General features: G+C 44.1%; 1 protein-coding gene across 1 annotated transcript; it reads right to left on the bottom strand.

Annotated features, from left to right (window-relative positions):
• Window positions 1-3,912: 3,912 nt before the first annotated feature.
• On the bottom strand, window positions 3,913-4,818 carry LOC101603483 (transmembrane epididymal protein 1A-like). Its single transcript, XM_004654529.2, has one exon. The coding sequence runs from the start codon at window positions 4,816-4,818 to the stop codon at window positions 3,913-3,915; it is 906 nt and encodes a 301-aa protein (XP_004654586.2).
• Between the last annotated feature and the right edge of the window lie 9,172 nt (window positions 4,819-13,990).

The following is a 13,990-nucleotide window of genomic DNA, read 5'->3' as shown; positions in this document are numbered from 1 at the left end:
CACTATTGAATTTTAAATAAACAAAACAAACAAACAAAGTCTGGAGGGAGGGCTTAGCAGTTAAGGTGTTTGCCTGCAAAGCCAAAGGATCCAGGTTCAGTTCCCCGAGACCCACGTTAGCCAGATGCACAAGGAGGCACGTGTGTCTGGAGTTCGTTTGCAGTGGCTGGAGGCCTTGGCGCGCCCATTCTCTCTCTCTCTCTCTGTCAAATAAACAAATAAATTAAATTAAAAAAATTAAAAACACTCCAAGGGTTAGTTTCTATAAATTCAACTGGGCAGTGCTGTGTATTGAACTAAGCTACTTTAGTTTTTTAATTTTGGAAGGCAGGGTCTCACATGGCCCAGGTGGGCAACAAAGTCACTGTGTACCTGGGGGTGACCTTGTTCTCTGGGTCCTCCTACTTCTACCCCCCAAGTGCTAGGACCACAGAGGTGCACCAGCACCCATTGCTTCAAGTTATTGCTTTTAACAACGTTACCATCTCTTCTTAATCCTAATCATTTCCACCACTGAGGGTCATGCTATCCTTTGTTTCTGATGTCTGGTACTCCTTGATGCCAAAGTGTATTAAACACACCCTTGAAATCTTACTGAAGATGAGGGCTCTGGGACTTTCCAGCCTAGGCTTTCCTGTCATTGTTCTTTCTCACGTATTTCCTACTTGATTTCCATCTGTGATTTCTTCATCTTTGGGATCTTTGCTCCTAATCCTCTTGACTCATCTACCATTTAGTCACCAAATGGACTGACATGGCCAAGAAATGCCTCACCTTTGATTCTTAAGCCCCATTATCTGCTCTGTTATTGAAATGACTTCCCACCCTTTTAGCTCTTCCAGATAGTAATTAGTTTTGACTTAAGGCATTAAGTAGATTTCAAAATACTTTTCAATATTGCCCAAGGTGTCTGAAATGTAAAATATAAATTAATAATTTAAGAAGCCCTCTGAAAAATATTTTTGATATTTAAAGTAGATGTTACTCATCTTCACATCTCTCACTCTTTCCTGCTAGAAGGAAAATGGGAAAGGAGAAGTCCAGCTAGGATTATACAGTCAAACAGCAATCCAAGATTTAATGATAAAATTCCTTTTTAATGATATTAATATTGTTATTTTGGAAAGTCTCCAAAACCACAAGGAATGTAATAAATACAAATTATTTCTGAGTAGTAATATCCCAATAGGCAGGGTAGGACTACTAATTTTTATATCAGTTGGGCATGACTATGGTACCCAGTTGCTTGGTCACATATCCATCTAGACATTTCTATGAAGGTAGTTCTTAAGGGGTAATAAACATTTAAAAGAGTAGAACTATTTGAGTAAGGAGATGGATTTCCATAGTGTGTATGCACCTCATGCAATCATTGAAGTCCTTAGGAAAGACTGAGGTCCCCAAAGAAAATTTCTGATGTTTTTCAAACTCAAGACTGCAATATCAACTTTCCTTTGGTCTCTGGCCTACTGGCCTGTTCTGTGGGGTTTCCCACCCTTTTCTATCTGTCTGTTGGTCTATCTACCCATATCAATAGCTTTTTCACTCTGGAGAACAGTGTCTAATACACTCAGCAAGGTCCGGATGTGCAGACAACAACTCTCAAGCCAAGCACAGGGCCAACCTGTGAAAGTCACGTCTGTCCTCTGCTCTAGCGTCCACCTTCTGTAACTCTTCCTCCTCTTGCTGAAGCCAGGATTAGGATCTGACAACACTCATGTATGTTTGTTTTTGTGATAATGGGGTGGAACCCAGGGCTTCCCAGGACGTCCTGACATGCCATGCAAGTACACTGCTCCTCAGCTATACTTCCAACCCCCTAATTTAGATTTGTTGACCAAGGGATTATACTTGAGCAGGTGACTTTGCAACCAGTGTCATTAATATTTTAAGATTTTTCTTCCCAAGTTGAACAAGGAAAAGGTTTTGTATGCTATGTGTCAGGGGTGGGGGTGGTGTTATGGCACCCCATACCCTCGCCTGCAGCAGGGGCCACTTGTCTATGATGGCTGGAGGGGAACACTGCGTGTCCCACTCTACCCTTTGCTCTTGCACTGCATCTTTGTTTTGAGTCAGAGTCTCTTCACTGAGTCTAGAGCTGATGGGGCTCTTAGGATTCTTGTTCTCTGAGGACTGCCTTACAGAAGAGCATGGTCATGTTCAGATGTTAACGTTAGATTGAGAGTCTCCAATTGTGGTGTTCAAAGGCCCTCGTGCATGTGCAGGAGTACACTTAATGCTGACCCATCTATCCAGCTCAGAAAAACATTCGCATAGTTCTCTTACCAAGAAAGAAAAAAGCTCTGTTGACAGATGAAGCCATATATTTGTTATAAGACATGCTGAAAGCAAATCTGCCTAAACCTGTGGGGACTAAAAAACAACAACAACAAAAGACCCATGTTTCATGGAGCCTGAAGTGTACTCGATTTGGAAAATATTCTTTTGGAATAAGATTGCAAAGAAAAAGAAAACTCAATCTTCACTTTCACATATCTTCTGGCATGAATATTTTCAATGATATGTGGTCATATGAACACACCATCCCATGGTCCTCGTCAGACATAGAGCATAAGGGAAAATCAGATTCTGATTCTGGACTTTTAGGAGAAGGGATTGGTCCTTGCTGCACGGAGGTGGGCGTCTTGGTGGAAGGAAGGAAAGTAGTTCTACCATGATTCAGTACTCCACCCTGGGCTGTGCTGGTGTGGGCCACTAGAACCTGGCCCCCACTCTTTCCTTCACTAGCTCCCCTTGCCTGGGTCTCCAGGGAACACTGGCCATGCCCTGAGTATGCCCTGCTTCTTTACAGGGTGCCAGTGGCATTTTCAAATGCCTGAGAAGCTGCCACTTCAGTGCCTGAAAACCTCTGCATCTGCAAGCTTTCTCTCCTTCCCAGCGAGCAGCTCTGGCTCTGCGGAGGGAGTGCGGCTGCTGTGGCTCCGCGGCATAAGCCCAGTTCCCTCTGTGGATCTTCATCTGCAACCCTGGCCGCTTCTCCTCCCGACTTGCTACCTCTGCTAGCTACCTCCACATGTGAAGGGTTTCCATCGGATTTGGAGGTCTGTGTGGAGCTCATTGGGATCCCATTTCATGGCCATTCTTCTCCCTCCGCTCTACCCACATGAGCCCTGGCCTCTTCTCCCCAGAATCACTCACATAAGACTTTACTGAAGGAGCTGGAACCTTGACGTAGTCTTGTATCACAACAAAAGCAAACTACTTAAAATTAATAATCTCTTTGTTCTACACAACTGGGGATTGGACCCAGGGCCTCACACGCCCTAGGCACACCCTCTAGCACTGAGCTACGTGCCCAGACCTTAAAAATTCTATTTTAACCACCCTCATTTCATACAACCATTTTTGAGAATTCCTCTGTCCTCTTATCTCTCCTGATTTGAGTCTTTGTCTCCTTCTCCCATGCCACCAAACCCTTCATCTTTACTTTTTCAGCAGTTGGAAATAGCCTACTTCAGAAAGGAAAACAATAGCCACCAGAGTTTTTTATCCTGGTATGCTTAATGTGAGTTTAAAAAAAAACCTGAAGAAAATGTCTCACCATTTATGCATACCTGGGCCCACCTCTTTCACACACTGAAACACTTTATCCACAGGCACACGCATGACACACTAACTCTGATCTGCCCTCTCTGAGTCCCTACCTGCCATCCTTGGTCCTCCCCCCTCCCAGCCCCCCCCAACACACACACACAAAAGCTGTTTGGAAAAAGCACTACTTGTGTGCTGCATGTTAATGACCAGGAACCATACAAATAAGGAGATAGGCAAGAGACTAACCTGGACAGAAAAAGGTGACAAAGTTTATTTGGGGACAGGGGATCTAGATGATGTGGATTCCAGGTGATGCAGGGAGCAGGCACTCTAGAAACTCTCCTTAGGAAAACCATTTCATAAAGACAGTTTCAGTCTGCAGACATCTCCGACGGGAAGCACAGACTCTGCTTGGAGCTTCTCCAGTTCTTCACTGCTGGGCTCGGCAGCACACGGCTGGTACCTGGCGCCAGGGCTCTCTGTCCAGGAAGAATAGCGGTGGTGCCAGAGACTGCAGAGACCATAGATGGCAGCCAGCAGGGCAGCCCCCAGAACCAGGTGCCAGCAGAAGAAGAAGGTGAGGAAAGACAGGTCTGTGGGGTTGTCTGCCCGCCAGGGCTGGCCGGTGGGAGGCGCGTACATTATCACACACAGCTGCAGCAACCAAGTGCTGAGCACCAGCCCCATCCAGGCCTTGAACACCCAGAGTGGGGGCTGGTCAGGGGCCCAGATCTCAACGCTGAGCACCAGGGCTACCAGGAAGCAGGGCAGCATGAAGAGGACATGCACGCGGATCTCCAGGGCGCTCTTGTTCTCAACGTGGGCCGACATCAGCAGCACCAGCACGTAAAATGCCGCCGCCTCAGCCGCTCGCTCCAGCTTCGGACTCGGCCGGGCCAGGCACGCGTGGCTCACAATGTCCACCACGCCGCTGGTCAGAAAGAACGAATACATGGTGATGTGCTGCCAGCTGTCCTTGTTAATAAACGATCGCCCGGCGTCCTTCCAATCCACCATCGGTAGCCGGTTTACCCCTGGGGGGTAGAATAACTCACATGTGATGCCAATGAGAGGCATGACCACCTTCACCATTCCTTCATATGTTACCTGCTGCCACCTGTGCCCGTGCTTCTTTCTTATGAACACAGGTGGCTTGGGGAGCCTCTGTCCCCGTAGCATAGTCAGGGACAGCAGCGCTGAATAGTAGAGTGCATAGAGGAGGAAGGCTACGGCTGGAAGCAGGTGTCCCGCAAGCGTTCCCATGGCCTTTGTGAGCGTGTTGAGATCAGCAGGACGAGGACCTGAAGACCAGCTGCTGCTTCACGTGCTGTCCTCCCGAGCCTCTGAGCCCCAAGTCTCGCTGCAGGAGCCCAGGAGCCTCGCCCTGCCTCCCACAAGCAGAGAGGAATAACCTCAGCACACACACCAGGGCCACTCCCAGGGCTGGACCTCTGTAAGAAAAAAAAAATGAGCTGCTTTAGTCATCTCTTCTTGCTCCTGACTGAGACCTGTCTTCTGGGATTTGGGCCTCTGCACCCCACCCCATGCCTGGCTGTTCTGCAGATGTGGCTTTTCCTTTCTGCCATCGGGGTTCTGCCCCATGCTCCAGCCCCATAGAGAGAGGGTGGTGAACAAAGACACCTTGGCAGAGGGATGGTGGGCTGACTGCTGATATCCCACATAGAACACAGTTTTCTCTCATTTAAATTTCTGAGCAAGCCTATGAAAAAGGTATTGTGAAACAGATTTCACAGGTGAAGTTAAGGCTCAGAGGGGCGACAGGGCAGGCATACAGTGACATGTCTAGCAGCTAATACAGTGGAGCTGGGGCCTGGATCTGCTCTTCTGATCTTACAATGTCAGCATTCATTCATATCCAAATGAATGCAATTCAGCAACAACACTTGAATGCCACATGGCATGGGCAAGTTTCTTCATATTTTTGAAGCTCAGTTTTCTAACCTATAGGATGAGAATATAATTACTTCATAAGCTTTTGTGAGGATTAAATAGAACAATGTATGTTCAGTAGCTATTATGAAGGAAATGCTCAATAAGTGGTAGTGATTATTAACAAATTTACTCTTTTTATAAATAGCATTCTATGACAAATCCTTGTTATTTTGAAACTGTTCAGGTTTTTAGATGATGCCAAAGCAGGAATCATAAAGATAAAAATATAAAAATTAATTAAAATTAAAATTTTGTAAAGCTTTGTTATCAGTGAAAATTAAATACTACATTTATTCATGTATTTATTAAAATTAAGTTAAAAACCAGTATATTCATAACAAAAATAACTGGTAAAGTTTTATCATAAAGTAATAGACTTCTTATAGTAGAGAAGATAGCTCTTAGAATTAAAAATGTTAAAAATAAGCACCTAAGTAGAAAAATGGGCAAAGGATGTAAAGTATCCATTCCCACTATGAAAACCTACAAATGCCTAATAAACTTGAATTTTGAGGTGCCTCCCAGGTAAGGTAATGCATATCAATAAAAATCAGCATGATTTTTGCTATAGACCAACTCCTCAAAATTAACTCCTAATGAGATGCTATGTTCTTGCGAAGTTTCTTATGTTGAGATGATGTAATTGAAATGTGACTGTCAAGATGTGGTTAATGTCAGGCATGGTGGCACATGTCTGTAATCCCAGCACTTGGCAGGAAGATGAGAAATTCATGGCCAACCTCTGCTATATAACAAGTTTGAGGTCGGTTTGGGATACATCATATCTTGTCTGAAAAACAAACAAAACAAACAAAAAGATGCAGTTAGTGCTGTGATAAGGGTAGGAAAAGAACCTGTTCCTGAGCCTGCACCAAGGAAAGCCACCTGCACCCGGAAGAGAACACTCAGAACCCAACCATGCTGACACCCTGCCCTTAGACTTCAGTCTCCAGGAATGTGAGAAATTTAACTCTGATTGTTGATGAAACTGATGAAGACCAAATGTTGGTTTCATGGAGTGAGGTGTTCCTATTAATCACTTTTACTTTGCTTTGACACAATGCCTGACAGAAGCAGCTTAAGAAAGATAAGATGTGTTTTGTTTCATGGTTTAAGAGGGCTCATCATGATGGAGAAGGCATGCCTCATCCTCAGAGGGATTATAAGCATAAGCCACTACATTTAATTTATTAATTTCAACAGGCCAAATTGAAGTGTCAAATCCTGGGAAAGGTGACCTGACAGAGGATTGCATTGTTCCTGTCCTGTAAAGCCAGGAGGGTGGAACCTCTGACTCAGTGGCCACAACATGTAATTCATATAATCAAATGGGGATTATTCTTTTGCCTTAATGTATAATAGTTCTAGCTAGGTTGTAGACTTTCTTGGGAACTGTTGGCTCTTTTTTCTTTCTCATTTCTCCATTTTGGGATTGTTCCCAGAATCACAGTCTGGTCTCCTCCAAGCTCCCCAGTCCCTGTAACTCTGTCAAGTGAAGTTAGAGGAATGTTTAAGTATAATGTAGAATCCAGGCATGGATTATTACAGAATAACATAAAGCATTTTCAACAGTGAGAGTAGACAATGTCCAAAGGGGCTACAGTGGAGGAAAACTCTCATGGAATGAGAGTAGACAATGGGCAGAGAGACATTAGTGTCCACTTTCATGTTTAGGTAGACTTCACACTATGTATTTAGTCTCTAGAGTAGTTTTCCTGAGAGGGGCATCCTCCTGACCAGGTGAATGTCATACTTATTTGGAGTAAGTCTTTAAAAAGAAGACAATGGTTGTTCTTTACCAGAAACCTTTTTGCTATTGTAGTTAGACAGACATGAGCAGACCTGCAGGACAGACCCCACCTCCTGTCTCCTTGGTGACAGCAATCAGGAACACATTACAATCCTCTCACTTTAGGATTTCAAATACCATAAGAAAGTGACACAGATTGGATCTCTATAATGATGTGGACAGAGACTGGGCTCTGAGCTTAGAACTTGCCAGGCCTGTGGCTCTCAAGCCTCAATTTTTTGTTCATATTTGGCAAAGAAATTGAAAAACATGGGCAATGAGCAAGGTAACTTTTAAGAGAAAGTAGAAACATGGTCAAAGAAAAAGCAGGATGCTTCCAAGCCAGGCTGGGATGGGAGAGGGAAAGACCAGGTAATCTCTCAGGTGGAGGCTTGGATGGGTCTTTATATATAAATTAGGCATCCACTTAAGACAAGCCTTGTTCTCAAGTGAGGTAGTTTAGGGGTGACAGGACCACAGAATAGCTTTCCCCTAAATGTGAGAATTGTCCATGGGCCCGTAGGGGTAAATCTAGGTCACTACAGTTTATGACAGGTCTGAAATGTCAGAAGGCTCTGGCCTTTCCTTATCTCTGCTCACTTAGGTAGTCCTTCCATTCCCTTCTGAGGCGGGCTTTCCTAGTGGGCTAATATATCTGGGAAGATTGCTCAGTTCTGACCTCAGAACTAGCTAAACCAGCTCGCCAGCCATGGGGCTTGTTGTAGTCAGGTTAGCATTGCTGGGAGAAAACACCTGACCAAGAGCAGCTTGTGAGGATAAAAAAGTTTATTTTGGTGTATAGACTCAAGGGTAAGCTCCATGATGGCAAGGAAAAACAATGGCATGAGCAGAGAGTATACATCACCTCCTGGCCAACATCATATGGCCAACATCAGCAGGAGAGTGTGCCAAACACTAGCAAGGGGAAACTGGCTATAACACCCATTAGCCCTTCCCCAACAATACACTGCCTCCAGGAGGCTTTAATTTCCAAACTGCCATCAGCTGGGGATCTAGCATTCAGAACACATAAATTTATGGGCGACACCTGAATTAAACCACCACATTCCACCCTGGCCCCCACAATCTGATAACCATAACCATCCATGATGTAAAATGTAATGCATTCAGCCCAGCTTTAAAATTTCCCATAGTTTTCTATCAATCCTAATGATGTTCAAACATTCTCATAGTCCAAGGCCTTTTAACTGAGCCACAATACCAAAGAAACAACAACAAAAATCCCATAATGGCACAGAATAAACACTCACACTGCAAAAGATGACGCTGGGCATAGCAAAGAAATATTCAACTAATACAAGATTTAAACAGGGGAAACATCAAACTCTGTAGCTCCAAGTTCAACAACTCTAGTCAGTGACAAAACTCCAAGTCCAATGATTCTAACCAGCAACAAGTCTCTGGAGATCCAATTCTGCCATTTCAGATAGGCTATTCACAGTCTGGAAAACTTCATCTGGGGCTGGAAGCTCTCCTTAGCAGCCATCTCATGGCCCTGGCATCTCCACTGGGTCTCCACTGCAACCTACGGTCAATCCTCATGTCTCCCTCAGATCTCCATGTAGGCAATCCTGCTCTACAATCCTCATGGCCATTTCCAAAACATAAGACCATGGTTCAAATTCAATGACCCTCTCTTTCCTGAATTTCTTATACTCCATAATACCAGGTGGGGTGCCAATTTGTTAATCCAGGGGGCAATAAAGCAGACTTTGAAAAACAGACCACTCCTTCAGCATTTCAGCCTCCTTCAAAAGATTCTGCATTCTTTCTGTTGTCCCATTGTAGGTCAGCTGGCCCAATCTCAATGGTTGTAATCTCTCATATAATTGCAGCTGAACAGGCAGCATTTTCAGCCCAAATTTCACTTTTTTTCTGTACCATATCACTTTGCTCATACCAGTCCATTTCTATGCTATGTAACCCTGCACAATTTCTCAGGACACGGGCATAACAAGAAGCCTCTTACACAAAATGCTTCTAGCCCAGTCCACACAAAATTCTTTATCACCCTCATAAGTCAAACCTCACAGTCCTTAGTTCTCACTGCATTCAAGACTTTCAACTCTGACCAGAATAGTCCATCAAGCTGTACTTACAGCACTTCAAGGTATCTCTTAGGCCAAGTTTTCAAATCCCTCCACATTCCTCTTAAAAATCAGCAAGGCCAAAGCCATACAGTCAGGTGTATAGCAGCAATCCCACTCCTTGGTACCAACTTTACTGTTGCAGTCAGATTTGCATTTCTGGCAGAAAAAACCTGACTAAGAGCAGCTTGTGGAAACAAAGGTTTACTTTGGCTTATAGACTCAAGGGGAAGCTCCATGATGGCAGGGGAAATCAATGGCATGAGCAGAGGGTGGACATCACCTCCTGGCCAACATTAGACAATATCAGCAGGAGGGTGTGTAAGACATTTGCAAGGGGAAACAGGCTATAATACCCATAAGCCCACCCAAACAATGCACTGCCTCAAAGAGGCTTTAAATCCCAAATTGCCATCATCTGGGGATCTAGCATTCAGAACACCTAAGTTTATTGGGGACACCTGAATCAAACCAACATAGGGCACATTAAAAAAAATAAAAGCCAACCTGAGAGACTTCCTGGTAAGATGGAGGCATATGAGTCATGCCAAACCAGGCTAGGGAGGGATGTAAGCAAAATCACAGCAAAATACACTCTTCTTCAGAAAAGTGAAAGTGTATAGGTTATTATTGGCCACAGCAGAGAAGCAGGAGAGACCAAGATCTTCCAGAAAGGAGGAAACTAGCCAAAATCCTGCCAAGGTGATTGCAGCCCCAATTCATGCAGATCCCTAAGCCCATCCAGCCCCACACTGTCAAGATGCAGGAGCAGAGACCAACCTAGGGGATTTTCCACTCACATTAGCCTCCTCACAAAGTCAAGAAACATGAAGGGGAAGATAGCAGGGGCTATCTGAGGAGATGTTGACGGAGATCAAGATGGGACCAAGTGAGCAGTTCCTATACACTCCAGGCTTCCTGAACTCTCCCATCCCTTAACTACCAGAAATGCAAACCTCTGGAGAATTCATTCGATCCCTGGTGGCAGGGCATCCAGCAGTGCTGATCAGAACACCAGATCTGCAGCACAACACAGAAGGATCAAAGCGGGTGCTCAGCATTGGTGAAATTAGAAGCCACCTCAAAAGGTAACGTGGCTGACTGACAAGAAAAGCAGGTATATAGGTTCGCACTGGAAGTACTAATCTCTTTTTCCATGTCAGGGCAGGTTATAGGTTACATATTCTTGGTTGGCTTTACCATTCTCAATTAAGCTGTATTTGGGGATTGACTATTGTTGTCTTGGATGCTTTCAGATTTACAGAGCCTTTGTCTTTTTCTTCTGTCATTATAGGGGGCAGGATCTGATCTAGACTCAGGCTGACCTGGAACAAATTTCCGAACAGAAATCTCAACATCCCAGCTGACAGAATTAAGGGTATAGAGCAAAACATGCCCCTAGGGACTTTGGTTTTATAAGGTTACCTGTTTAATCCTTACACTTGCATACTCTGTACTGGTATTTATGGAATGTGCATATTCCTCAGTTGAATATTAGAATTTCCCAATAAATTGTTCCACCCAGCCTACTAGAATACTTGAATAGCAGGCAAACTCAACACCTAGGATTACTGCTGCTGTTGTTTTGGAGTACAAAAGCTACACTTGACACCTGAAACTCTTACCCTGAAGGTATATACAGTTGGAATTGCATGGCTCATAACAGTGCAAATAATTAGAAAACCCTAGCATCAAATTAACTCAGGATGCAAAAATCTCTACATTATAATACAATAAACACAAGGAATCAAGATAATACAATTCCAACAAAAATTATAAATCCATCAGAAATTACCTTCAATGAGACTGTTTTAGATGATATGCCTGACAAAGATTTAAAAAAAAAATGAGTTCATCTATATTCAAAGAAATCAAGAAGAAATCAAAGGAATAGGAGAAGGAAACAAACTCCTGAAGAACACAGGAGACCAGTTTAATGAAATAAGGACGTCATTACAGGACATGAGTAAGGAAATAGAAATACCGAAAAAAACAGCAAAATACTAGCACTGAAAAAATGCAGTAAGTCAAATAAAAATCTCTGTGGAAAGTCTCACCAATAGAATGGCTGAAGGAGAGAGCAGACAAAACCTGGAAAGAACCTGTCCTCGCCATGTTGTAATTAAACTACTAAACACACAAACCAAAGAAACATTGAAAGCAGTTAGAGAGAAAAAGCAAGTCACTTATAAAGGCAAACCCATCAGGATAACAGGAGTTTACTCAACACAAACTTTAGAAGCCAGAAGGGCTTGGAATGATGTATTCCAAGTTCTGAAAGATAACAACTGTCAACCAAGATTACTTTATCCTACAAAGCCATCCATCAAAATAGATGGCGAAATAAGGACATTTCACAACAAAAATAGGCTAAAGAAATATATGAACACTAGGGACTTCTGGTCAAGATGGCATCTGCCTAACCATGCCATACCTCCCAGGGAAGGAAAGGCAAGATGTTGAGGGTTCACTGGGTCTTCTAGGAGGGAGCAGACTCTAATAGACCTCCAGTAGGAGGGTGCAGAGGAGCAAAAAAGGGAATGGGCTGATTTCCATGTTCTCGGGTATCCCACCAGTCCCCCAATCCCCTCAAGCAGCCTTCCTAGCCATAGTCCCAGCCTCAGGTTCCTCCCGCACTAACTGCAGGCAAAGAGACCCAGGCCAGCATAGTTCCACCTGGACTGCTGCAGACGGGCCAACGCCCTCCCCACCCCGCATGAATGCCGTCCCACTCTCCCTACCCTGTGTGAACGGTGCTACACTCGCTGATGAATGTGCCAACACTGTCTCACTCATCTCCACATGTTCCAGTGCCATCCCACTCACCTCTGCAATGGCATCCTACTCACTGCTGCCCCCAACCCCATGCCCAGACCCAAGCCAGCAGGCCAGCATAACTCCACCCTGTGCAATCAGGTTTGGGAACACCATCCCACTCCCTGCTGCCCCTGGTCCCCATGCACAGACCCAGTCCAGAAAGCCAGCTTAGCTCCACCCATGCCTCTAGGCTCAGGATCACCTTAATACTCACTGCCGCTCCCACCCCAACCCCTGTGCATGGACCCAGGCAGGCCAATGTAGCTCCACCCATGCCTCCAGGCTTAGGAATGCTGTCCCACTCACAGCAATTCCTACCCCTGTGCGCAGGCTCAGGCTGACTAGAGTAGCTCCACAAGCCACTCCAAGCTCTAGAATGCCATCTCAATTGCTGCCCAACCCCTCCCCGACCCCCCCCCCACGCATCCTATTGTGAACCCAGTAAAGCCAGATTAGCTCCACTCATGCCTCCAGGCTCAGGAAGGCCATCCCACTGGCCTCTTCCCCCACCCCCTGTCCACTTTGGGCCATTTTACCATACACTCCCATACCCTGAATCAAGAAAGAACAAGCCTCTACATCAGGTCCTCAGGCCCCCACAAGAGCCTCATGGGCTCCTTCCCTCTGAGCAGGCAGGCCCAATTGCCACCAGAAAACTAGGGGAAGCAAACATAAAAGGGAATAACCACTGGACACACTTTAAAGTGGGCTATAGCTTCCTCCGAAATTAAATAAGGCTCCTACACTATGATGGGCAGACCACAGTGCAAAAGGAATAATATTAAAAATCAAATGCAAGTAAATCCAATAAGATTGCCCAGTCCTACAATGGATGTCTCTAATCAAAACATAGAAGAGACATTAGGATTAGAAACCCAAAATGAAGATATAAGCTATGCAAGCCTGATCAAGCAAATAGCAGAACTTGCAGAAAAGCAACAAAGGGATGAATATGAATATGAATATGAATGCTGTCCCTGCTAGACTAGACCTAATAGATAAGAACCTGAAAGGGGTCCAAAGATGGTTAAATGATCTGAAGAAGAGTGAAATCAAAAAGAGGACCTCAATAACCAGTTGGCTAAGCTTAATAAAGACATGCAAGGATGAATTCCAAGAAGCATCAAGAAAATTAGAAAATTATGTGAAAAGGGAAATTGACAGAGCAATGTAAACTATACATTAAAATATAGTAGAAAATACAAATCAAATTGAACAAGCCCAAAACTCAACAGAAGCTCTCAAGAACAGAGTCAACCATGTGGAGGATAGAAATATATGAACACTAAACCAGCAGTACAGAAAATACTTGAAGGAATCTTTCATGCTGAAGAGAAAGCAAAGCACACACAAGGAAACAAGAAAAAAATAAACCATACTCAAATAACAGTTAAAGCAAGTGAGTTAAGGGAAAACAGTAAGCACTAAAAATCAAGAAAAATGGTGAGAATGAATACATACTTTTCAATAATAACTCTTAATGTCAGTGGCCTCAATGCCACAACAAAAAAGACACAGGCTTGCAGACCAGATTAAAAGGCATATCCTGCCATTTGTTGCCTCCAGGAAACTCATTCCTCAATAAAAGACTGACAACATCTTAGGGTGAAAGGATGGAAAATGGTATTTCAAGTAAATGGGATTAGGTGTTGCTATCCTAATATCTGACAGGATAGACTTCAAACCAACATTAGTGAGGAAAGATAAAGAAGGTCACTTCATCTTGATTAAAGGAACACTCCAATAGGAGGACATTATAATCCTAAAC

The sequence above is a fragment of the Jaculus jaculus genome, chromosome 5 (genome assembly GCF_020740685.1).
Source record: "Jaculus jaculus isolate mJacJac1 chromosome 5, mJacJac1.mat.Y.cur, whole genome shotgun sequence".
Lineage (NCBI taxonomy): Eukaryota > Metazoa > Chordata > Mammalia > Rodentia > Dipodidae > Jaculus > Jaculus jaculus.
Note: the sequence above shows the minus strand (reverse complement) of the source record. Positions and strands in the feature narration are given on the sequence as shown.